Consider the following 24,822-nt stretch of genomic DNA (forward strand, 5'->3'; position numbering starts at 1 on the left):
CTGTGACTGAGACCGACGCCCATCAGTTTGCAGGAGGCAGGGTGAAATTATGGGATGGGCCTTCCACCGGTCCGCGAGAGGTGGGCGCCGGAGGGACTGGAGAGCATCATCACCCCCGGCAACCACATTTTAATTTGATTTTATATGTTTTAAAGTTTAATTTGTTTTTATTGCCGGGTTTTAGTGTCCCCCTCCCCTTTTATAGGGGGCACTTGTAAATTATATGGTTTTAATGCCTCCCCCCAAAAAATCAGAAAAAAACAAAAATTAAAAAAAAGGCCAGTTAAAAGTGTCTGAAGTGTCCCCCAGATCGGGGGGCACTCGATCTAATGTTTATTTCCCCCCCCCCCCCTCCGAAAAGAGTTATGGGATGGGCCTGTTAGTGACATTTAACCCCACAGATTGTCAGCGGGGCGGAGTTTTTCCTGTAGATGATCCATCGCGGACAGAAGAAGGGAAAGATTCTCCCAGTGAAAGTGTGGGTGAAAGTGTGGAGATGGGACATGTTGTCCGCATTGTAAAATGACACCTGTCCGCCCTCATAGTCCAGGTACACCCCGATCTTCCGGGGCTTCACACTCGGGGTGAGGCGGGTCAGTGAGGGGGAGGTGCGGGCAAAATAGACACTTCCGCGATACAGCCACACAATCCAGTATCCGGTCTCTGGGCTCGGGGTGATTGGCCCTTTCCTCCCGGCAGACTCTCGGGTCACTCCGATCTCCCACCGAGTCCTGTCCCCCACCTCCACCTCCCAGTAGTGTCTCCCTGATGTGAATCCCTCCGATCCCAGGACACAGGACCAGACATCAAACCTCTTCGGGGTGTCAGGGAGCGGCTGCTGTTTGTCCCCGAGTCTCACACGGGTCCGGTCCTCAGACAGGATGAGCCGGGGATGGGCTGTGTTCGGATCCAGAGTCAGAGAGGCTGGAGCTGGGGGAAAGTTAAAGTAACACAGTCAGTGATTTAGTTTCTTGCTGTGATTTATTCAAACACTTTCCTGTTTAAAGAGCCCACTCGGGCTCTGGGTTGTGATCCTGGAATCTGCTGCCGCTCCAGGGTTTACGTCCCGGGGGCGATTTCCGTCGATTTCGGGCCAGAGTCAGCGCCCAGAGATAAAGACCCGAAAACCACTGGAGACAGCGGGGGGAGGGGAGAGAGAGAGCGGGGAGGGGAGAGAGAGAGAGGTGGTGGAGGGCGCGGAAGAGAGCGGGGAGGCGGGTGACTGGGGTTAAAGCAGCTGTTTCCAAAGACCACAAGGAAAGTAGTGTTGTGAATAAAATATTTCACAGGTAAGACAGAGTCCAGTATAAGGAATGCGATGGAAATAAACACACTGCAATTACATCTGAAGGAGAAACTTACATTTCTAATGTTCCTGACAAATGCCTCAAAGCACTTCCCACAATGTATTACTTCCCATACCCTCCGCATAAAGTATTTGGGAGTGATTTACGTCTCACAATCGCCCGGATTTACACCGTAAACGGAGCAGTAACGAGACAAAAACCACCCGCAGTGCTTCCCACCTGGTTCCCACCAAGGCCCGCCGGGAAATTATGCCGCAGCCGCGAAATAGGAATCCAGCGCTCCCGCACTAAACATGGGGGAAGCCTCATTAGTTTATGCAAACCGGATCCCATAATGTACATGTGACCCCAATTCAATCTTGGTCTTCCATTGGACAGTGCGTGAGCTGTGCAAGTCCCACCCAGTGCAACAGTCTGTAGAATGGCCCAACCTGTGGTCCTTAAAGGGACCACTGGAACCCCCACAGGGATTGATGCAAGGAGTTAGCTCCGTCAGGTGTCCTGGGCAATATTTATTCATCAACCAACATCATGAAAACAGGTTATGTCATTATCACGTTGCTGCTTGTGGGAGCTTGCTGTGCATAAACTGGTTGTGGCGTTTCCTACATTACAACAGTGACTACACATTAAAAACTCTTCATTGTCTGTAAAGAGCTTTGGGACGTCCTGAGGTCGTGAAAGGTCGGATATAAAAACACTTCTTTCTATTTATTCTCTGTGTAACAGTTTCTCTGTGGCCGGGAGGTGCATGAATTGTCCTGCCCGCTGCTGGCTGCTCCTCGGCTTTGCCCCTCCGCCCCACAACCCCCACCATCCTACCTCCTCCCCCCCTTCCCCCCGGATATATTTTCCTGTCATTCTCTGAGTTTGAGACTATCACTACTTTGTTGCCGACTCTGTGACTGTGTTAAACCTCTGGATGTTTATCTTCTCTCTGCGGTTTAGGATCTTGAATACTTCAGTAAGATCACCCCAAGCCCTCCCTTATCCAGTGCAAAGACTCCTGACTTCCAGACTAGACACTGACATCGGTGATCATTTAATCCAGGGTCTGGGAGCCGGTTTAGGCCCTTCTCATCTGAAGTTATAAATCATGAAAAGGAATATAGGTGATTTACCGGGGTTAATGGCGCCTAACATTTCTCTCCACGCTGTGTACTGTAAAGGGCCGTTGAACGTTCCGACAGACAGGGCGCCATCTGCTACTGACAGCACGGGATAGTCCTCACTAAGCCTGTAAATATTACACAGTTGATGTTATAAATTGACCATAAACAATTTTCTGAGTTATTTTAACAAACTGTGCAGAGTTTCAGTAAAGAGCATGTCCTACCACCTCTTCCGACAAGCTTCCTCCTGAAATAAATAAAACACAAACAGTGAGGACAGTCGAAGACTTCAGCAGGACACAGACAGGCTGGTGAAATGAGCAGACACAGGGCGGATACAATTTAACACAGAGAAGTGTGAAGTGAGGCATTTTGGAAGGAAGAATGAGGAAAGGCATTGTAAACTAAATGGTACAATTTTAAATGGGGTGCAGGAACAGAGAGACCTGGGGATCACATTCACAAATCTTGGAGAAGTGAGTCGGGATTTTTTGACCAATGACTTGTGATGATCTGGAATGCACTGACTGACAGGGTGCAGGAAGCAGATTTAACAGTAATTGTCAAAAGTGAATTGGAAATACACTTGAAAGGGAAAAAAATTGCAGGGCTATGGGGAAAGAGCAGGGAGAGTGGGACTATTGGGATATCTCTTTCAAAGAGACAGCACAGGCACAATGGGCCTTTTGTGGTGTAGGATTCTATGGTTGTAAGTAGTTGAACATTCTGATTTGTGTGTCAGATACTGGAACTCAATATTCATACATCCTCCAGGAGCAGCATTAAAGATGGTGGAGATAGAAACAGATTTGGGCATTCTAGTGCATACATCCTTAAAGGTACACGAACAATGCCATGCAGGAATAGTTAGAGAAAATGGGGTGTTGGGGTGTATCCATAGGACAATTGAGTATAAGACGAGGCATACTGTTTTGTCCTTGTATAAGACCTTAGTCAGGCCGTACTTGTAATACTATGTCCAGTTTTGGTCTCCTTATATGGTGGGTGATATTGAGGCTCTGGACTGGGTGCAGAAGAGGGCTACTGGACTAATTCCAATCTACATCATCTTATTTATCAAGATAGGTTAAAAGAGTTAGGACTCTTTACCTTAGAGCAGCGTAGACTTAAGGGGGATATGATTGAGGTTTATGATAATGAATGGAATCGACAGTGTTCCAGCTGACCGTTTATTTCAATGGGTTAGGCAGGACCAGGGGGACAAAGTTAAGTTGTATAAGGCTAGATCGAGGTTAGATGTCAGGAGGTGGTTCTTTACACAGAGAATAGTAGACCTCTGGAACAAGCTGCCCTCTCATGTGGTGGATGCAGATTCACTGAATTCCTTCAAGCAAAAGCTGGATTTGTTTCTGGCTGTGGCGGAGATTAACTCTAACAGAAGGTAGGTACTGCAGGGAGTTTAATGGCCAGAGTGATGATCTGGACTCGTTTCGATTGACTAGATGGGTCAGAGAGGAATTTCCCAGATTTTTCCCCTGAATTGGCCTGGGTTTTTTATCTGTTTTTTTGCCTCTCCCAGGAGATCACAAGATGGACTTGTATATGTTGTGATACACAAGGTATCGCAACCTGGGACAGGCTCGATGGCCCAGATGGTCTTTACCTGTCCGTCATTGTTTGTATGTTCGTATCAGTGTCACTCACAGACACAGTGACTGTCACACCCACAGTGCCACACACACCCACACACAACAACTCATTCCCGGGAGGTTGCAGGTATTCCCGGGAATGTGCGGACACAGTGGGAGCCGGTTATTTCAGTGACAACAACAGAACCGCCCCGGAATAGACAAAACAATCGGTTTAAATCAGTTTCGAATTATTCAGCAAATGCTGCATTTATTTCAGTTCTGATCGGTTGTTTTGTGACTGTGTGAAGTTTCACTGAACTGACCCACAATATAATCCTCACCTTCAGAAATATCAGTCCGTCTTTTTGCTCCATCTGTTTCTGCAACTTTGAGAGCTCCTCCTGAATAGAATTTAAATTCTCTTGAATTTCTCGAAGGGTTTTCTTCATTGTTTCCAGAATCTTCCCCTCTTGTTCCCTGAGATCTCGGATTAAACGCTGCTCTTTCTTAGTGAGAATCTGGTGCATTTTAGCGAACTCGGATGTGATGCGGGTCTGCAGACTGCTCGACTGTTCCTACCAAATGAAATGTGAAACATGATTAATGTACCGCGATAGAGGGAACAAAATTAACCGAGATCCCAGAAAATCAGCTCAGGGAGACCTTACCCTAACTCCGGAAATCTGCTGTTTCTGTTTTAATTCCGTTTCTCGAGCCGCCGATTTCTTCTCTTTGAGAGAATCTAAGGAAGATTTCAGCCGATCCTGGGATTGGAAGAGAAAATCACAGAATTAAAGTGATACAATAATCAGGTGATCCAATCTGTTCCCTTTTACCTTGTAGATTCGAACAGCTTCTTTAATGGGCATGAAGCGGTGCTCTCTGTGTTCCCGTGCATCTCTACAAGTGTAACAGATCAGTTTCTTGTCAGTTTCACAAAACAGCTTCAGTTCTTCCTGATGTTCCTCACAATGAAGTTTACTTTCCTTCTCTTTCGGAGTTAGGTTTAATTTTCGAGCTTTCTCGGCCAGATTCGCTGCCATCCGATTTATCCTGAGGTTTATTTCCGGAAACTCCTCTCTACATTCCGGGCAGGAGTTTGTCTCCTTCTTTTCCCAACACTGTGTGATACAGGAGCGGCAGAAGTTGTGCCCACACTCCAGTGAAACCGGATCGGTGAAGAAATCCAGACAAATGGGACAATTTTATTCCTCAGCAAAACTCTGGGCCCGCTGATTAGAAGCCAGGATTGAGTTTCAGCACTTCCTGGTTCAATCCGCTTTCAGTTTCGATGTTGTTGCCTTGAATTCAGTTCAGCGATTTCCCGATGAATTCACTGCAATATTCGGGGAATTATTATTATACACTAGTGTATGTCCCGTCGACTTTTACACAGGGAGACAAAACCTAGAGCAGTTTGAAGGACAAACAGGGTTAGAGAGCCGAGGAGAATAATTGAGCCCTGTCCGGGAGGGTAACGGTCCCTAGGGTGTTGGCATTGGGAGGAGGGAGAGAGAGGGAGGGAGGAGGCGGGGATGGGCGGGGATCCAGATTCCAGTGCACTTTGCTCCAGACGGAACTCACTGCCGACCATAAACCCTCTGGTGACACACGGTGTGAGATAGAGATTCATAAACTGAATTGTGTTAATGATTGCAGCCGCTCACCCTAAAACACAAAGTGCCCTAAATGTCAGGGAGTGATATCCGGTGACAGGTACACAGAAGACCCCGGGACGTCCCAAAGCGTTTTAAAATGCTCGAAGTACTTTTGAAGAAATGTAGGCACTGTTGTACTTGAACACTGCAAGTGCTGCCCTCCCAGTCCCTGAGACACTGTCTGATCGCAAGTCTTTCAGTGTTACACGGTGCACCGCTGCCACCTGCTGGCAGGATGTCAGTTCTGCAGGAAAGATTTCCCCATTAAAATGGCCCAAGAAGTGGCGACTGTCTCTGAAGGTTCACAGGGACGATGGGCCGAATGGCCTCCTTCTGTGCTGTATCACACTCTGATTCTTATGTATTCTTATACTTGGATCTATCAAGTGTATTTCCAATTCGCTTTTGACAATTACTGTTAAATCTGCTTCCTCAACCCTGTCAGTCAGTGCATTCCAGATCATCACAAGCCATTGATAATAAAATCCCCACTCACTTCTCCAAGATTTGTGAAAGTCTTTTACTGTCCTCACTGTTTGTGTTTTATTTATTTCAGGAGGAAGCTTGTCGGAAGAGGAAGTAGGACATGCTCTTTACAGAATCTCTGCACAGTTTGGTGAAGTGTTTATGGTCAATTTATAACATTAACTGTGTAATATTTACAGGCTTAGTGAGGACTATCCCGTGCAGTCAGTAGCAGATGGCACCCTGTCTATCGGAAAGTTCAACGGCCCTTTACAGTACACAACGTGGAGAGACATGATAGACGCCATTAACCCCGGTAAATCTCCTATATTCCTTTTCATGATTATTAAATCCAGATGAGAAGGGCCTAAACCGGCTCCCAGACCCTGGATTAAATGATCACTGATGTCCGTGTCTAGTCTGGAAGTCAGGAGTCATTGCACTGGATAAGGGGGGGCTTGGGGTGACCTTACTGAAGTATTCAAGATCCTAAACTGCAGAGAGAAGATAAACATCCAGAGGTTTAACACAGTCACAGAGTCTACAACAAAGTAGTGATAGTCTCAAACTCAGAGAATGGCAGAAAAATATATCCGGGGGGAGGAGGTAGGATGGTGGGGGTTTGTTGAGCGGAGGGGCAAAGCCGAGGAGCGGCCAGCAGCGGGCAGGACAATTCATGCACCTCCCGGCCACAGAGAAACTGTTACACAGAGAATAAATAGAAAGAACGTGTTTTTATATCCGACCTTTCACGACCTCAGGACGTCCCAAAGCTCTTTAAAGCCAATGAAGAGTTTTTAAAGTGTAGTCACTGTTGTAATGTGGGAAAAGCCACAACCAGTTTATGCACAGCAACGTGATAATGACCAGATAACCTGTTTTCATGATGTTGGTTGATGGATAAATATTGCCCAGGACACCGGAGGGAACTAACTCCTTGCATCATTCCCTGTGGGGGTTCCAGCGGTCCCTTTAAGGACCACAGGTTGGGCCATTCTACAGACTGTTCCACTGGGTGGGACTTGCACAGCTCACGCACTGTCCAATGGAAGACCAAGATTGCATTGGGGTCACATGTGCATTATGGGATCCGGTTTGCATAAACTAATGAGGCTTCCCCCATGTTTAGTGCGGGAGCGCTGGATTCCTATTTCGCGACTGCGGCATACTTTCCCGGCGGGCCTTGGTGGGAAGCATTGCGGGTGGTTTTTGTCTCGTTACTGCTCCGTTTACGGTGTAATCCGGGCGATTGTGAGACGTAAATCACTCCCAACTACTTTATGCGGAGGGTATGGGAAGTAATACATTGTGGGAAGTGCTTTGAGGCATTTCTCAGGAACATTAGAAATGTAAGTTGCTCCTCCAGATGTAATTGCAGTGTGTTTATTTCCATCGCATTCCTTATACTGGACTCTGTCTTACCTGTGAAATATTTTATTCGCAGCACTACTTTCCTGTGGCCTTTGGAAACAGCTGCTTAAACCCCAGTCACCCCCCACCATCTCTCCCCATCCCCTGCTCTCTCTCCCCACCCCCACCCTGCTGTCTCCAGTGGTTTTCGGGTCTTTATCTCTGGGCACTGACTGCGCTGAGTCGGGCCCGAAATCGACGTAAATCGACCCCCGGGACGTAAACCCTGGAGCGGCAGCAAATTCCAGGATCACAACCCAGAGCCCGAGTGGGCTCTTTAAACAGGAAAGAGTTTGAATAAATCACAGCAATAACTGACTGTATTATTTTAACTTTCCCCCAGCTCCAGCCTCTCTGACTCTGGATCCGAACACAGCGAATCACCGGCTCATCCTGTCTGAGGACCGGACCAGTGTGAGACTCGGAGACAGACTGCAGCCGCTCCCTGACATCCCGGAGAGGTTTGATCGCTGGTCCTGTGTCCTGGGATCGGAGGGATACACATCAGGGAAACACTACTGGGAGGTGGAGGTGGAGGACAAGACTGAGTGGTTTATGGGAGTGGCCCGAGAGGAAAGGGAGATTCACACCTGAGCCCAGAGACCGGATACTGGATAGTGGGGCTGTCCCCCGAAAGTGTCTATTTTGGCCGTACCTCCCCCTCACTGATCCCCCTCACCCCGAGTGTGGAGCCCCGGAAGATCGGGGTGTACCTGGACGATGAGGGCGGACAGGTGTCATTTTACAATGCGGACAACATGTCCCATCTCCACACTTTCACCCACACTTTCACTGAGAGAATCTTTCCCATCTTCTTCCCGGGACAGAATGACGGGAAAAACTCCGCTGACCATCTGTGGGGTTAAAGGTCAACAGGCCCATCCCATAATTTCACCCTAGATCTAGATCTAGAAAATCAATGCAATTTCCTTTTTTATACTTCCTGTTTTTGGTGCAAAAGGTGTTTGCAAAGAAAATCACAAATATGAAAATAATTGCCTGTCAATGTGCAGCGAAAATAATACTGGGACTTTGAAAAGTAACTGGCATTTTTCTTGTGACAAAAAAAAAGGAGAGAGATGATCAAATAAAACAATGGAACTGGTCAGGCACATTGAAGCAGCTGCAAGAAGCATTTACATTCGATAGGAGGGAGATGCCAGAAGGAAAGGTGATCCACATGACATTGATTACAAAGTGGAATCTAGACAGCAGGTGGGTGATATACAAGAACTGGGTAACATTAACAAGGGTAAACTAGGGACCAAAAGATGGGAACATCTACAGTAAGCTGTATAGACGGGAATGCTGAATGCATTAAGGATCAACAATTCCAAAACACGAGGCTACTGTAGCACTCGGGAACTACAGTGTTGTGGGAATATTATAAACATGGCTGACTGCAGAGGATGGTGCACAGGGACAGGAGGAGCCTGTTCCACCATTCAGTTAGATCATGGCTGATCTGTACCTCAACTGCATTTACCCGTTTTTGCTCCATATCCCTTGATGCCCTTAACCAACAAAAATCTACCCATCTCAGTCTTGAAAATGTTGAATTGTTTGAATCTCGCATTCAGTCTTTTGAGGGAGAGAGTTCCAGATTTCCACAACCCTGTGAATGAATTTTTTAAAAAACAAGAAAGTATTAAGGCAGAGCAGAGTAGACAGCAATGTTGTGATGTGGGCCTGGATGTCCAAGACACCGAGGAGATTAAAGCTGTTCATCCTGTGAAAGAGCTGTCCAATTTATTCCCACACCCAAGCCTTTCCCCATAACCCTGCAAATTAGTCCTCTTCAAGTACATGTCCAATTGCCTTTTGAAAGTCCCTCTGGAATCTGATTCCACCACCCTTTCAGGTCCCAAATCTAAATAACCCTTTGTGAAAAAATATCTCCACATTTCCCCTCTAGTTCTCTTGCCAATTATTTTAAATCTATGATCTCTGGCTGCTGATCCACTTGCCAGAAGAAGGAGTTTCTCCCCGTTTGCTCAATCAAAACACCTCAGAATTTGGAATACCTCTATTAGGTGTCCCCTTGACCTTTACTATCCAAGGAGAACAATCCCAGCTTCTGCAATTTCGCCACATAACTGAAGTCCTTCATTCCTACTATCATCCTAATAAACCTCCTTCTTACCCTCTCCAAGACTTGACATCCGTCCTCAAGTGTGGTTCACAGAATTCTACACAATACTCCAGCTCAGGCCTAACCAGTGATTTGTAAACGTTTAGCATGACTTCCTTATTTTTGAATTCAATGCCCCCAGTTACAAAGCCAAGTATCTCACAAGCTTTCTTGTCTGTCTTTATCAACTTGCCCTGCCATATTCAAAGATGTGAACCTGCACCCCAGTTCCTTTCATTCTTGCACAACCCTCAAAATAGTACCATTTAGATTACACTGCCTCTCCATGTTTGTCCCATAGTGCATCACTTGACACTTATTTGCATTGAATTGCATCTGCCATGTGTCAGCCCATTTCAGAATGACAGGCAGTGATTAGTGGGGTACCGCATGGTTCAGTGCTGGGAGCTCAGCTATTTACAATATACATTAATGATTTGGACGAAGGAATTGAATGCAATATCTCCAAGTTTGCAGATGACACTAAGCTGGGTGGCAGTGAGAGCTGTGAGGAGGATGCCAAGAGGCTGCAGGGTGACTGGGACAGGTTAGCTGAGTGGGCAAATGCATGGCAGATGCAGTATAATGTAGATAAATGTGAGGTTATCCACTTTGGTGGCAAAAACAGGGAGGCAGAATATTATCTGAATGGTGACAGATTAGGAAAAGGAGAGGTACAACAAGACCTGGGTGTCATAGTACATCAATCATTGAAAGTTGGTGTGCAGGTACAGCAGGCAGTGAAGGCGGCAACTCGCATGTTGGCCTTCATAGCGAGAGGATCTGAGTATAGGTCTTACTGCCCTTGTACAGGGCCTTGGTGAGGCCACACCTTGAATACTGTGTACAGTTTTGGTCTCCTAATCTGAGGACGGATATTCTTGTTATTGAGGGAGTGCAGCGAAGGTTCACCAGACTGATTCCTGGGATGGCAGGACTGACATGAAGACAGACTAGATCGACTAGGCTTATATTCACTGGAACTTAGAAGAATGCGAGGGGATTTCATGGAAACATTTAACATTCTGACGGTTTGGACTAGTTGGATGCAGCAAGAATGTTCCCGACGTTGGGGAAGTCCAGACCCAGGGGTCACAGTCTGAGGATAAGGGTAAGCCATTTAGGACCGAGATGAGAAGAAACTTATTCACTCAGAGTTGTGAGCATGTAGAATTCTCTACCACAAAGTTGTTGAGGCCAGTTCATTAGATGTGGCTTTTACGGCTAAAGGGATCAAGTGGTATGGCGAGAAAGCAGGAATGGGGTACTGAAGTTGCATGATCAGCCATGATCATTTTGAATGGTGGTGCAGGCTCAAAGGGCTGAATAGCCTACTCCTGCACCTATTTTCTATGTTTCTATATTTCACCAGTCTGTCAATGTCCTCGTGAATTCTGCTGCTATCCTCCTCACTATTCACTACTTTGCCAAGTTTTGTATCATCTGCAAACTTCAAAATTGTACTTTCTATACCCAAGTGCAGGTTATTTATATACAAGGAAAGCTTATCGTGAATGGTCTCAGATTTCTCACAGATGTGTCTCCATTCTGAATAAAATATCATCCTTTTCCTCATTCAGTTCTTCGACCAAGTTCCCTTCCTCTTCACCCAAAATATTGCACAATTTAGAAAATTCAGAGTCGATGAGGTTCTGTGATTGAATCGACTGTTCCTATGAATATAAAAAGAGTTTGTTAAAGAAGGAAGCAAAACTATCGCAGGTCACCAGCACATTGATCACAATGCTTAATAAAAGCCAAGCTATGCTGCTGGAAATGCACAGGGATAGAGTTCTGTTAGCCAGACATGGGGTGTATAACACACTACCTGTACAGGCACAGCCCACATCGGCCCACTGAGAATTCACCTTCATTTCGGAGATGCTCTCTTCCTGCTCAAACTCAAGATATTGAAAAGAGGTTTACTTCTCCCTCAGAGAATGTAGGATTGTGTTCATTTTCTCCTGGGATTGAAACACTGAGGTCGGAAGATAATTGGTAAAAAAATTCCAGGGAGGAAATGAGGGAAAACATTTATACACAGCGAGTTATGGTGATCTGGAACGCACTGCCTGAAAGGGCGGTGGAAGCAGATTCAATAGTAACTTTCAAATGGGAATTGGATAAATAGTTGAGTAGGAGACATTCACAAGGCTCTGGGGAAAGAGCAGGAAGTGAGACTAATGGGACAGCTCTTTCAAAGAGCCAGCACAGGCACGATGGGCAGAATGGCTTCTTCTGTGCTGTGTGTGTCTATGTTTCTAGGTGCTGACAACAGAGTCAGCGCTTTGCTAAAATTAGGATTAATTCTTAGCTGGACCAACTGTTTTAACTTCACTTCATAAATGGTTGCATCTGGTGCAAAGCTGAAGTGGAGTCAAACTCTCTCCTGGCCCTCAATGAAAACTATTGATCTTCAGAGTTACTCTGCACATCTCCCCTCGCCATCAATCTCAAACTGCTTTGCATCAAACACAGTAAGTGGCATGACTGTCCCAATCACACTGAGCTGGGACATACTGAGTTAAGACATATAGAATCAGCTGAACTATAAGCAGAAGTACTGAGCTTTCTATACTTCAACAACATTACAGATTCACAGTAAGATTCCCGCCCTCCTCCAGCTCACAAGATATCCTGAAATTTAAATAAAATGCAAAGTCAGGCAACACCAAGTTTCCTATTGGGAAGGAGAGCAGGGGAGTTCTCCCCAGTGTCCTGGGCCAATAGTTATCCCTCAATAAACATCACTAAAACAGTTGAGCTGGTCATTGCCACATTGCTGTTTGTGGGAACTTGTGTGCAAATTGGCTGCTGCGTTTCCTACTTTACATCACTGACTACACTTCAAAAGTACTTCATTGGCTGTAAAGCACTTTGGGACGTCTTGAGCTCGTGAAAGGCACGATATAAATGCAAGTCTTTCTTTCTACGGGACTAACACACACCATTATTGCAGCATGACATGCCCTCTGCTAGAAACTGTCAGACACAAGCCAGTGACAGTATGTGACTGAGATAGTCCTGATACAGCATCATTTCCTGCCCTTGCTAATTCCATCATTTTTTACCCATACTCCGGCTATAAGCAAATTCTTTACACAAGTCTAATTTAAGCACACACATACACACCTTACAATAGATGACAGCCCCCTCACACAAAACAGAAGATCCCATGCACAGATTGTCTTTAACCCATGACTAGGATTACCCCTTATATTATGGGGATTATTTGCATCCCACCTCCTCCTCACCCTCACCCTATCCTCCTCCTCACCCCATTCCCCTCCTCACCCCCTTCCTCTACCCCCTCCCCAATGTACATTGGGCCCATACTTTCTGGAATTAAGAAGAAAGAGAGGTGTTCTCATTGAAACACAGGATTCTGAGGGGGACGGACAGGGTAGATGCTGAGAGGTTGTTTCCCCTGTCTGGAGAGTCTAGAACTAGGGAACATAGCCTCAGGATAAGTGGCCGGCCATTTAAGGCTGAGATGAGGAGGGATGTGAATCTTTGGAATTCTCTATCCCGAAGGGCTGTGGATGCTGAGTCTCTGAGTATATTTAAGGCTCCAATCGATAGATTTTTGGACTCTGAGGGAATCAAGGGATATGGTGATCAGACAGGAAAGTGGAGTTAAGGTCGAAGATCAGCCATGATCTTATTGAATGGCGGAGCAAGCTCAAATTGTGAAGGGTGGGAGGGAGGGGCGGGGGGGGGGGGTGTCCCTGATAATAAAGAATGTTTACCCAGTTTCCCCTTAATTGCATCTGTGCTATTCACCACAACCACTGCATGCAGTAGTGACTTCCACATTCTCAGCACTCTCTGGATATAGAAGTAATCCTCTTAAAACTGTGCCTTCATATAGTGACAGGAGGGAGATAATTGCACTGAGAACTGCCCTCAACTCCTCCTGTGTATTTTTTCTGTGTTACCAATTTGTTTTTTTTTAGACTCAATCGTTATGGGTTTAAGTCCTGCTCCAGAACCTTGAGCACAAAATCTAGGCTGACACTCCAATGCAGTGCTGAGGGAGCACTGCACTGTCGAAGATGCCTTCTTTCAGTTGAGATCTTAAACCGAGCCCCCTCTACCCTCTCAGATGGATGTAACAGATCTCTCGACATTATTTTGAAGAGCAGCGGAAGTTATCCACAATGCCCTGGCCAATATCTTGCCCTGAGAAAAATATTATTTAGTCACTAACACACTGCTGCTTGTGGGAGCTTGCCGTGCGCAGATTGATGGCCACGTTTCCTACATTACAACCACAAGTGCACGTCAAAAGTACTTCCAGATCACAACAATTCACTGTTAAAAAAATAAAAGTTTCATGTCACCCCTGGTTCTTTATCGAATCACCTTAAATCGGTGTCAAAGACACCGAGCCACGTGAGGAGATATTAAGACAGGTGACCAAAAGCTCATCAAAGAGGTAAGTTTTAAGAAGCGGCTCAAAGGAGGAGAGAGGGGTAGAGAGGCTGTAGAGGTTTAGGGAGTGTTTGCTAGTGCTGTTGGGGAGGGTTTAAACTAATATGGCAGGGGGATGGGAATCTATGCAGGGAGGCAGAGGGAAGTAAAAAAGGGGACAGAAGCAAAAGATACGAAGGAGAAAAGAAAGAGTGGAAGGCAGAGAAATCAAGGGCGAAAATCAAAAAGGGCCACATTATTACATAATTCTAAAAGGATAGAGTGCTAAAAAAACAAACCTGAAGGCTCAGAGTCTCAATGCAAAGAGCATTCGTAATAAGGTGGATGAATTAACTGCACAGATAGCTGTTAATGGATATGACGTAATTAGGATTACGGAGACATGGCTCCAGGGTGACCAAAGCTGGGAACTCAATATCCAGGGGTATTCAATATTCAGGAAGGATAGACAGAAAGGAAAACGAGGTGGGGTAGCATTACTGGTTAAAGAGATTAACGCAATAGTAAGGAAGGACATTAACTTGGATGATGTGGAATCTATATGGGTACAGCTGCAAAACACCAAAGAGCAGAAAACGTTAGTGGAGTTGTGTACAGACCACCAAACAGTAGTAGTGAGGTTGGGGATGGCATCAAACAGGAAATTAGGGATGCGTGCTGATACGTCCTTACTACACAGTATAAATGCACACGAGGCCCATGCTTGAGAGGTCAGTCTGTGACCTGTCCTTTATTCCTTAGCACTCAAGTGATGAAGGTGGGTGGAGCTTCCCCTTTCATACCTGAAGGTCCAGGTTAGGAGTGTCTCCCACCTAGTGGTCAGTGTTCTCACAGTGTACAAATTAGGTCAGTTTATACATGGGTTACAATGCTGGTTGAATACATGACATCACCTCCCCCCCCCCCCCCCCCAAAGTCTTATTGGGATCACAGGTTGAGTCTCTCTGGTGGTTTACGCTCTCTTGTAGAGCGCCTGAGTTGGGGCTCCGGTTGTTGGGCGCTGGCCTGAGTGTCTGCAGTTTGCGGTGCCTCAGGCCTGTCCGGACTGACCACAGTGACTGGGCTCTCCTCCCTTTGGTTCCGGTGTTCGGTCACCTGTTGTGGAGTGAACTCTACATCGTGTTCTTCCTCTGCTTCTTCTATGGGGTTGCTGAACCTCCTTTTTGTTTGATCCACATGTTTGCGGCAGATTTGTCCATTGGTAAGTTTAACTACCAGAATCCTATTTCCCTCTTTGGCAACCACAGTGCCTGCTAGCCATTTGGGCCCTGCAGCGTAGTTGAGGACAAAAACAGGATCATTTACATCAATACATCGCACCCTCGCATTCCTGTCATGGTAGTGATATTGTGACTGGCGCCTGCTCTCGACAATTTCTTTCATGGTGGGGTGTATAATGGATAATCGTGTTTTGAACGTCCTTTTCATTAGCAGCTCTGCGGGTGGAACCCCTGTGAGCGAGTGTGGTCGGGATCTATAGGCCAACAGGAGGCGTGATAAGCGGGTTTGTAGGGAACCCCCTTGGAATCTGAGCATCCCCTGTTTGATTATCTGCACTGCTCGTTCTGCCTGGCCGTTTGAGGCCGGCTTGAACGGTGCCGTTCTAACATGGTTAATTCCATTGCCTGCCATGAAGTCCTGGAATTCAGGGCTTGTGAAGCACGGGCCATTGTCGCTGATCAAGATGTCCGGTAGACCGTGGGCGGCGAACAGTGCCCATAGACTTTCTACCGTGGCAGAGGATGTGCTTGAATTTAAAATGTCACACTCGATCCATTTGGAGTAGGCGTCTACTACAACCAAAAACATTTTCCCCATGAAAGGACCTGCGTAGTCCACATGGATGCGTGACCAAGGTTGGCGGGCCATGGCCAGGGGCTAAGGGGGGCTTCCCTGGGCGCATTGCCCAGCTGGGCACACATGTTGCACCTGCGAACACAAAGTTCCAGATCTGCGTCTATCCCTGGCCACCAAACGTGTGACCTGGCAATTGCCTTCATCGTGACAATGCCCGGGTGCCCATTGTGGAGTTCTCTGATGAACACCTCTCTGCCCATCTGGGGCATGACTACACGGTTTCCCCACAGTCGGCAATCGGCCTGAATCGAGAGTTCATCCTTGAGCCTGTGAAATGGTTTAAATTTCTCAGGGCATGCCCTGTACGTGGCTGCCCAGTCCCCATTCAGGACACATTTCTTGACTAGAGACAATAGCAGGTCTCTATTTGTCCAGACTTTAATCTGACGGGCTGTCACGGGTGAGCCTTCGCTTCCGAAAGCTTCAACAGCCATGACCATCTCAGCAGCATGCTCGGTAGCCCCCTCAGTGGTGGCTAGTGGGAGTCTGCTGAGTGCATCGGCGCAGTTTTCGGTGCCCGGTCGGTGCCGAATTGTGTAGTCATAGGCAGCTAACGCGAGTGCCCACCTCTGTATGCGGGCCGATGCGTTTGCATTTATGGCCTTCTTGTCGGCCAAAAGGGACATTAGGGGTTTGTGATCTGTCTCCAGCTCAAATTTCCTGCCAAACAGGTACTGGTGCATTTTCTTTACAGCATATACACATGCGAGCGCCTCCTTTTCGACCATCCCGTAGCCCCTTTCTGCCTGGGACAGACTCCTGGAGGCATAAGCTACCGGCTGTAACTGACCCTTGGCATTGACATGCTGCAACACACACCCGACACCATAGGACGACACATCGCACGTTAACACAAGTTTCTTACGTGGGTTATATAGCGTTAACAGATTATTGGAACATAACAAATTGCGTGCTCTATTAAAAGCCCTTTCCTGGCTGTCCCCCCAGACCCCTTCGCGACCTTTGCGTAGGAGCATCTGTAGCGTGCTCAATTTGGGAAGAAAGTTACCAAAATAGTTCAGGAGCCCCAGGAACGAACGCAGCTCCGTCGTGTTACGGGGTCTGGGTGCTCTCTGAATCGCTTCCGTCTTGGATGCAGTAGGGCTGATCCCGTCTGCTGCTACCCTCATCCCCAGGAATTCTACCCCTGGAGCTAGGAAGACGCACTTCGCCTTTTTCAGTCGCAGACCTACCCGGTCCAGTCTGCGTAGCACCTCCTCCAGGTTGTGGAGGTGTTCTTCAGTATCATAACCCGTAATGAGGATGTCGTCCTGAAAAACCACCGTCCCTGGAATCGAATTGAGGAGGCTGTACAGGAGCAAGTACAGGAGAAATGAGAAAGAGATGGTCGTCTTCACTAACAATGTAAATATGAAATATTACAGAAAATAAAACCAGCTCTTCAATATGCTACTTTATAATGTTGTTCAGTTATTTTTGGTGAGTGTGTCGTACCTCTGCTCCTCGGGCAGACTCTCCTGAAGTAGACATGTTAACGCACAGCAGACCACTGGCAGTGCTCAAACAGACTAAACAAGGCTCGACTTTGCAGCATGAAAGAGCTCAAGAGTCAATAGTAAAGTGTGGAGCAACTCGCTGATCTCAGCTGCCCAAAGCCTGAAGGAAAAGGTTTGGGCCTTTGAGAGGAGCGGACGAGAACTAATGGAAGGAAACGTTTGTAAAGCTAATTAGCAAAGGCGAGTGGACAATTTTGAACTAATTGAGTCAGAGTTTAGTGAAGTGGATGGGCTGGTACTCAATATTGAGGGCAAGTCACTGGGGAGCTGTGACATGGATTTTTGCAACAGGTGCAGGGGCAGCAAGAAACAGAAATAACTGCTGGAGGAAACCGAGCATAGAAGATTATAGAGGATGTACTGACAGTAGGAAGGACGCTTGTAAAAACACTGAGAAAGCCACAACTTTGTGAAGACAGGAATAGGTCATTCAGCTCCACAAGCCTGTTCCACCATTCAATTAGATCAAGCCCCAACTCCTAATGGAGAAGACCAAGTCATGGCGGAAGTAGTATTTCAGAAGTCAGAGAACATGGTTAGGGCAAAGATGCAGTTGGTGAGGTGCAGAGAGATTCTGGCTGTAGGGAGGTGGGTGGTGATGAGTGTGGTAATGATGATGAGTTGGTTACCTAGAGATAGGTCTGTGCACATTGAAGATAAATGACAAAAGGTACTGGAGGAGCAGGAAGGGCTAAATGACAACGTAAGAAATCCTGTAAGGGCTCTGAACCCTCCCATGCAAGGATGGCCAAGAAAATCAAGGCAATTTCCTTTGACATACTTCCTGTTCTGGGTGAAAGAGGTTTGTAAAACATGAGTAACTGCCAGTCAACTTGCTGCTAAAATAATACCAGGACTTTGAAAAGTAAATGGAGTTGATCTTGTGACACAAAATGGGAGAGTGATGACCAAATAAAAACAATGGAACTGGTCAGGAACATTGAAGTAGCTGCAAGAAGCATTTACATTGGATAGGAGGGAGAAGGCCAGGAGGAAAGGTGATCCACATGACATTGATTACAGAGTGGAATCTAGACAGGAGGTGTGTGATATACAAGAACCAGGTAACATTAACAAGGGTAAACTAGGGGCCAAAAGGTGGGAACATCTACAGTAAGCTGTATAGACGTGAACGCTGAATGCATTAGGAATCAGCAATTACAAAACACGAGGCTACTGTACCACTCGGGAACTACAGTGTTGTGGGAATATTATAAACATGGCTGACTGCAGAGGATTGTGCACAGGGACAGGAGGAGCCTGTTCCACCGTTCAGTTAGATCATGGCTGATCTGTACCTCAACTGCATTTGCCCGTTTTTGCTCCATATCCCTTGATGCCCTGAACCAACAGAAATCTACCCATCTCAGTCTTGAAAATGTTGAATTGTTTGATCCTCGTATTCAGTCTTTTGAGGGAAAGAGTTCCAGATTTCCACAATTCTTTTGTCGAAAAACATAATTAAACATTAAATCAAGTGCCCCCTAATCTGAGGGGACACTCCAATCACTTATCAATGCCCTTCTTTTGTGGGTTTTTTTGTGGGGTTTTTTTGGGCAGTTAAAACGTGAATATATACAAGTGCCCCCTATAAAAGGGGAGGGGGACACTACAACCGGCAATAAAACAAATTAAACTTTAAAACATATAAAATTAAATTAAAATTTGGTTGCCGGGGGTAATGATGCACTCCAGTCCCTCCAGCACCCACCTCTCATGGAAGGCCGCGAGCGTACCGGTGGACACTGCGTGCTCCATCTCCAAGAACACCCTGGCTCGGATGTACACACGGAAGAGAGGCAGGCAGTCAGGCTGAACGACCCCCTCGACCGCCCGCTGCCTGGACCGGCTGATGGCACCCTTGGCCGTGCCCAGGAGCAGTCCAACGAGGAGGCCCTCAGACCTACCCGCTCCCCCCCGCACAGGGTGCCCAAAGATCAGGAGTGTGGGACTGAAGTACAGCCAGAATTTCATGAGCAGCCCCTTTAAATAGTTGAAGAGGGGCTGCAACCTAGCACATTCGGTAAAAACATGGAACACGGACTCTTCCAAACCGCAGAAATTGCAGGCGGCCTGGGAGCCCATGAACCGACTTAAAAATTTGTTGCATTGGAACTGCTCCATGCACCACCCTCCAGGCCAAGTCCCCGATAAACAGTGGGAGGACTCCCGCCTCCTCCGGACGGCAAGATGGTGCGCCATGGCGTGTCCGGACGGCAGACAACGATGGCAAGGTTGAGAGTGTGCAGGAGCAGCCCGTACAGGAAACCCCTCTGCGCAGAACTGAAAGGCATGGAGGGGATTTTCCAGATTTCCACAACCCTGTGAATGAATTAACAAAAAAAAAGTATTGAGGTAGAGCAGACAGCAAGAATGTGATGTACCAAAGACACTTAGGAGATTAAAGCTGTTCATCCTGTGAAAGAGCTGTCCAATTTATTCACACACTCAAGCCTTTTCCCCATAACCCTGCAAATTAATCCTCTTCAAGTACATGTCCAATTGCCTTTTGAAAGTTCCTCTGGAATCTGCTTCCACCACCCTTTCAGGTTCCAAATCTAAATAACCCTTTGTGAAAAAATATCTCCACATTTCTCCTCTAGTTCTCTTGCCAATTATTTTAAATTTGTGACCTCTAGCTACCGATCCACTTGCCAGAAGAAAGGTTTTCCCCGTTTGCTCAATCAAATCTCTCAGAATTTTGAATACCTCTATTAGGTATCCCCTTGACCTTTTCTGCTCCAAGGAGAACAATCCCAGCTTCTGCAATCTCTCCACATAACTGAAGTTCCTCATTCCTACTATCATCCAAGTAAACCCCCTTACCCTCTCCAAAACGTTGATATCCTTCCTTAAGTGTGGTTCACAGAATTCTACACAATACTCCAGCAGAGGCCTAACCAGTGATTTGTAAAGGTTTACCATGACTTGCTTGATTTTGAATTCAATGCCCCCATTTACAAAGCCAAGTATCCCACAAGTTTTCTTGACTGTCTTATCAACTTGCCCTGCCACCTTCAAAGATTTGTAAACATTTACCCCAGTTCCTTCTTGTTATGTAATGATGTGTGTATCGTCCCAGTACCTTAAATGTATTGTAAGTACTATGCCACACCACAGAGGGCGCTGCGGTGGGAAACCCTGGTAGTACCTGTAACAAGGGCTATATAAGGCTGACCACCACACCTGGGAGGCACTCTCGAGCTGAACAATAAAGGACGAAGGTCACAGCAGCTAGACTTACACCAGACCGTGTGGAGTCAGTGATTTGTGTGCTACATACACCACTTTGGCAACGAGGAAGTGGACGAACTCCACGCAACCATGGCTACTCTGGCCTCGCTAAAGGATTTTACCGTGGGCAATGATTGGGAGGCCTTTACGGAAAGGCTCGAGTACTACTTCAGGTCAGCAAATGACCTGACGGAGGACACATACGCAATGAGAGAGAAGCGCAAGGCGATATTACTCTCCAGTTGTGGAGATGAGGTTTACTGTCTCATCAGGAATTTGCTGGCACCCGGGAGCGCCAGGGACAAGTCATACGAGGAGCTGACTGAACTCATTCGTGACCAGTTGAAACCGAAGGAGAGCATCCTCACGGCCAGATACAAATTTTACCATCACTGCAGACCCGAGGGCCAGGATATCACCAAATATGCTGCGGACCTCAGGAGACTCGCGGCGCCGTGTGATTTTGGGGCACACCTTGACGAGGCTTTGCGGGACGTTTTCATTATGGGGATTGGCCACGACGGCCTCCTTCACAAGCTGCTGGCCACGGAACCCACAGTCACTCTGACAAAGACCATCGCCATCAGCCGGGCATATATGACCTCTACTTGCAGCACCAAGAAAATAATCCACAGTCTCGAACCCAGCAGGCACTGTCCACAGGATAGCGCCCACCACGGACAAAACTGCAGAACGTGACTCTGCCCGGGGCAGAGAGCACGGACCTCGGGATCCTGGAGCTCAGAGTCCGCCGAGGGGGGCCAATCAAGCAGCACCATGCTGGCGCTGTGGAGGAAGCCATGGGGCTCACCGGTGCAGGTTTGCGGAGTATACGTGCAATACCTGCCACGTTAAAGGCCACCTTCAGCGTATGTGTAAAAGAAATCGGACTCACCATGTGGCTGAGGAGATGGGGGATGATCCACTGTTCAGCGAGGAGCAGGTAGAAGAAGATGAGGTGTTGGGACTGTATACGTGCACCGACGATTCGCCCCCAGTGATAAGTGAAGTAAAAATCAACGGAGTCCCAGTGAGTATGGAAGTGGACACGGGCTCGGGTCCGTCGTTGATGAGTCGGGGAACTTTTGATAAACTGTGGATTAACCCAGCTGCACGACCCAAGCTGGTCCCGGTCATGGCGAAGCTGCGTACCTACACCAGGGAACTAATACCTGTTCTCGGCTGAGCGATGGTGCAGGTATCCCGCGGGGACGAGACACACGGGGACGAGAGACACGAGACCTTTGTGGGTCGTTGCAGGCGATGGGCCGACACTCCTTGGCCGGAGGTGGATAGGGAAGGTCCGTGGGAGCTGGGAAGACTTCATTCCTCCACAGGCTGCTGCTCCCCGGGGTGCTGCCATGCCCCGGGTCCTCAGAGAGCAGCGCCGACCAAGCTGGAGCTGCAGCCTCAATCCCCCCACAGGCAAGTCCCAGGCCCGGATCTCACACAGAGACCCTGCAGCCCCAGCCCCCACAGGCAAGTCCCAGGCCCGGACCTCACACAGAGACTCTGCAGCCCCAGCCCCCACAGGCAAGCAGCCCTGAACAGAGGGGCCTAGTGGGGGGGGGGGGGTAGTGAGCTGGCGGGGCGCTGCGGGCGGGGTGCTGAGGGATCCAGGGGCCGGTGGTTCGGAAGGGCCCCGCAGAGGAAGAGGCCGTTTGGCGGGCCCCGCCGAGGAGCTGGTAGCGTCGGGCGGCGGCAGCAGCTGGGGGTCGGCGGCCATGGCAGCCGCAGGGGAGGCCGCTACGGAGGCCGCGGGGGACGTGACAAGTGCAGCCGCTGGAGAGGCCACGGCGGCCGCAGGAGAGGCGGCAAGTCAGGTGGCAGCGGGTGGGAGCGGAGGCTGTGACGGCGGAGGGCATTCGGAGCGGCGGCGGAGAAGAAAATGGCGGCGGCATCGTGTCGGAGCTGCAGAGCATCAAAGATGGCGGCGCCCAAGGAGAAGCCTCGTGGAATCCTCCTGCATCAAAGATGGCGCCTTAAAGAGGAAATGCACCCAGGAGTCTTAAAAGGGCCTTACAAAGAGGTGGTCCCCACAAAGGACTTCTGTTTGGCAGAGCGAGTCTAAAATGAGCTATGTTAATGTGAGATAGTGAATTTATAATAAGAATTACTTTTTTTATGCTGAATGGCATATTTGTGTAAAATAATGGATGAAGTACAATTAATGATAACAGCTAACAAGGAAATCAAGTTTCCGCTACCAGTCAATAACCAGTTAATGTACCAGATAAAATGTACCATACTAACGCACTGTCTATGCCCACCTGCCTTCCGTTGGACAAGTGTGATGTTATGTAATGATGTGTGTATCGTTGTCCTGCGTCCAGGTCCGGGGGCGGTGGGGGGGAAGGTGATGTTATGTAATGATGTGTGTATCGTCCCAGTACCTTAAATGTATTGTAAGTACTATACCACACCACAGAGGGCGCTGCGGTGGGAAACCCTGGTAGTACCTGTAACAAGGGCTATATAAGGCTGACCACCACATCTGGGAGGCACTCTGGAGCTGAACAATAAAGGACGAAGGTCACAGCAGTTAGACTTACACCAGACCGTGTGGAGTCAGTGATTTGTGTGCTACATACACCATACTTCTGTTCTTGCACAACCCTCAAAATAGAACCATTTAGATTATACTGCCTCTCCATGTTGTTCCTCCTAAAGTGCATCACCTCACACTCATCCACATGAAATTGTATCTGCCATGTGTCTGCCCATTTCTCCAGCCTGTCTATGTCCTCCTGAAGTCTGCTACTATCCTGCTCACTATGTTGCCAAGTTTTGTGTCATCTGCAAACTTCAAAATTGTACTTTCAATACCCAAGTTCAGGTTACTTATCTACATCAAGGAAAGCTTATCGTGAATGGTCTCGGATTTATCACAGATGTGTCTCCATTCTGAGTAAAATATCATCCTTTTCTTCATTCAGTTCTTCGACCAAGCTCTGTTCCTTTTCATCCAAAATGTTCCCTAATTTAGAAAATTCGGAGTCGATGAGGTTCTGCGATTGATTCGACTGTTCCTGTGAAGACAAAAAGAGCTTGTTAAAGAAGGAAGCAAAACCATTGCAGGTCACCAGCACATTAATCCCAGTGTTTAATAAACACCAAGCCAAGCTGCTGAAAATGCACAGGGATAGAGTTCTGTTAGCTGGGCATGGGGTGCATAACACGCTCTCCGTACAGGCACGGCCCACTGAGAATTCATCTTCATTTTGGAGATGCTCTCTTACTGCTTAAACTCAAAATTGTCAAAAGAGGATTTCTTCTGCCTCAGAGAATGTAGGATTGCGTTTATTTTCACCTGCAATTTAAATTAAATAAGGTCTGAAGTTAATTGGCAAAAAATCCAGGGGGAAATGAGAGAAAACATTCTTGCACAGTGAGTTATGGTGATCTGGAACGCACTGCCCGGAAGGGCGGGGGAAGCAGATTCAATAGTAGCTTTCAAAAGGGAATTGGATAAATAGTTGAATAGGAGACATTCATAGGGCTCTGGGGAAAGAGCAGGGAGTGAGACTAATGGGACAGCTCTTTCAAAGAGCCAGCAACTTACAGATTATGACCACCTCTGTAACATTGCCCGTCTCCACCCCTTGCCTGAGCTCATCCGCTGCTGAAACCCTCATCCACGCCTTTGTTGCCTCTAGACTTGTTTATTCTAACGCACTGCTGGCTGGCCTCCCACATTCTACCCTCCGTAAACTAGAGGTGATCCAAAACTCGGCAGCCCGTGTCCTAACTCGCATCAAGTCCCGCTCACCGACCGACCGACATTGGCTCCCGTTTAAACAAAATTCCCATCCTTGTTTACAAATCCCTCCATGGCCCTCGCCCCTCCCTATCTCTGTAATCTCCTCCAGCCCCACAACCCCCGAGATGTCTGCGCTCCTCTAATTCTGCCCTCCTGACCATCCCTGATAATAGTCGCTCCACCATCGGTGGCCGTGCCTTCAGCTGCCTGGGCCCCAAGCTCTGGAACTCCCTCCCTAAACCTCTCCACCTCTCCACCTCACTTTCCTCCTTCAACCCGCTCCTTAAAACCTACCTCGTTCCCTTGCGATAATTTCTTCCTATGTGGCTGGTGTTAAATTTATCT

The 24,822-nt window shown here is 47.6% G+C and overlaps 1 protein-coding gene across 3 annotated transcripts; it reads right to left on the bottom strand.

Moving 5' to 3' along the window:
* Positions 1–23,653, bottom strand: LOC139229641 (zinc-binding protein A33-like). 3 transcript variants are annotated; one of them, XM_070861158.1, is made up of 7 exons: positions 21,613–23,653; positions 17,160–17,274; positions 4,680–4,775; positions 4,353–4,586; positions 2,647–2,666; positions 2,429–2,544; positions 1–930 (listed from the first exon to the last, which is right to left on the bottom strand). In XM_070861158.1, exons 1-7 carry the CDS (start codon positions 21,852–21,854, stop codon positions 380–382), a joined length of 1,374 nt encoding a protein of 457 aa, XP_070717259.1. In that variant the 5' UTR covers positions 21,855–23,653; the 3' UTR covers positions 1–379. The 3 variants fall into 3 exon arrangements, with proteins under 3 accessions (XP_070717259.1, XP_070717258.1, XP_070717260.1); XM_070861157.1 differs by having other exon boundaries at positions 2,644–2,666; XM_070861159.1 differs by lacking the exons at positions 17,160–17,274; positions 21,613–23,653 and adding an exon at positions 4,848–6,247 and having other exon boundaries at positions 2,644–2,666.
* Positions 23,654–24,822: the final 1,169 nt, after the last annotated feature.

Source organism: Pristiophorus japonicus, chromosome 19 (assembly GCF_044704955.1).
Source record: "Pristiophorus japonicus isolate sPriJap1 chromosome 19, sPriJap1.hap1, whole genome shotgun sequence".
NCBI classification, from domain to species: domain Eukaryota; kingdom Metazoa; phylum Chordata; class Chondrichthyes; family Pristiophoridae; genus Pristiophorus; species Pristiophorus japonicus.